The sequence below is a fragment of the Empidonax traillii genome, unplaced genomic scaffold (genome assembly GCF_003031625.1).
Source record: "Empidonax traillii isolate 1590-97213 ecotype Southwest subspecies unplaced genomic scaffold, ASM303162v1 scaffold2731:size32022, whole genome shotgun sequence".
Lineage (NCBI taxonomy): Eukaryota > Metazoa > Chordata > Aves > Passeriformes > Tyrannidae > Empidonax > Empidonax traillii.
In genome coordinates, this window is record NW_020957924.1 from 20,135 (window position 1) to 21,779 (window position 1,645).

The 1,645-nt window shown below is 40.2% G+C and overlaps 1 protein-coding gene across 1 annotated transcript in view; it reads right to left on the reverse strand.

Annotated features, from left to right (window-relative positions):
* LOC114072178 (ADAMTS-like protein 1) overlaps nucleotides 1-1,645 on the reverse strand; it is a gene marked incomplete at its 5' end in the record, with an annotated part of 19,934 nt that overhangs the window by 9,274 nt on the left and 9,015 nt on the right. Inside the window, one exon of the mRNA XM_027910099.1 lies at nucleotides 557-737. Within this exon, the coding sequence (XP_027765900.1) occupies nucleotides 557-737 (181 nt within the window). The remainder of the gene's footprint in view (nucleotides 1-556; nucleotides 738-1,645) is intronic.

Sequence of the window (1,645 nt, forward strand, 5' to 3'; positions counted from 1 at the left end):
TGCCATTTTACAAAAGATATTTTCACTCTGCTAAGAAAATTCTTTGCAACTACAGCTACAGTCCTGCCCATATCAATGTTCAGGCAACACAGGAACTCAGAATTAAAGCACAAACTTAATTCCTTGTCTTTTACATTATCTAACTAAACTGCTATGAAACCATGTGTAATACAAAAAAGAAATAATCCTGCAGCTGCTGGGTGACAAAATTCCCACATGTATAGTGCTCAGAAAAGACATGATAACTATATCCAACATAAGGCAAGGCTGGAATCACCCAAGACAACTCAACCTGTGAACTTTACTAATAAAAAGTAAGCAATAGCCTTTATTTTCTAATCAAATTACTAAAGGAATGAACTCTCTTTCTACCAGGTACTGTGTGTTTTCCACAAATTTTGCTATAGAATCCCAACTGTCTAGGTTAAGCACTCATAAATTCCCTTTTAGCCATGACTTCTCCCAACAGGCACCAGAGAGGCTGGTAGTTCTACAAAGAACAACTCAAGCACATCTTAAACGCATGTGTGACATTTTTAATATGAGACATACAAACCGTGAAGGGCAGTCTCTTCTGTTGCATGCAACAGGCTGCAGAGGTGGCTTGGGTGTCTCTCTGCAGTAGGATGTGTTGACTTCAGCCCCATCCAGCAAGCACCTCAGCTGGGGCAGCTGCACCCCTTTGTGGCCACAGGAAGCCGAACAAGCTGTCAGTTTGTCCACTGACCACCGGTATTCTGCAAAAAAGTGTGGGAGAGACATCTTAACACTCAAAAACAGACAGCAGGATTCAATTAGAAAAGAGAGAGTTGAAGACGTTCTCCGGGATGAAATATACGGACTTAGTGAAGGGGAGCTACCGATAACTACAAGGTACCTTGATGTGAACTGCTGACTGCCTTTGGTGTAACAAACACAGGTGTTGTTGCTTAGAAGCAATAGGCATGGAAAGTCAGTAAGATGGTAGAGCAGTTCAGTAAAGGCAGATGACAGTGACACAGGATGTTGCACCTGTACTTTTAAAGGTGTGTGATTTAGTGAAGATGTGGTTAATTGCAGTTACTAGAAGTATCTGTGATTCTACGATCTTTAAACAGTGTGTTCCCCAACAGATAGATCATACAGATCATCTGTCCCCAAGATAAATGAGGTAGTTGCAACATGCTTAAAATTTTATGGCAAAATTGAAAGAGAAGTTAAATTCTTCACTACCCATCACCGAAAATTGGAGCAATGAAAGCTGCATATTCTGTTCCAACCCACCTGCACCACTTTGTTCTGTGGCTTTATCACTTTCATCTTATTTCTAGGATAACAATAACTGTTCCAGCATTTTTACAAGTGAAGGGTTTTCAAGAAGAGACTAACCTTAGCAGATTAACAGAGGGGCTTCAAGTTTAAGGGCCTTAAACTGTGATACCTCTGTACTGGAATTTCTGGAAAAGAAAACTGTTCAGACTCACCATAAGTATAGCTCCAATCAGTAAGGTGTGTTTTATGCTCAGCAGACCAGAAATATCTGGTGTTGTTTTGGTAAAGTAAAACCACTTTAAAAGACACTGTAAGGTACCTGGAAGTCCTGAAAATCTATATCCATGCTAATAAAGCATCAAACCATCTTCTTCCTGATGTACATGGCAATGGT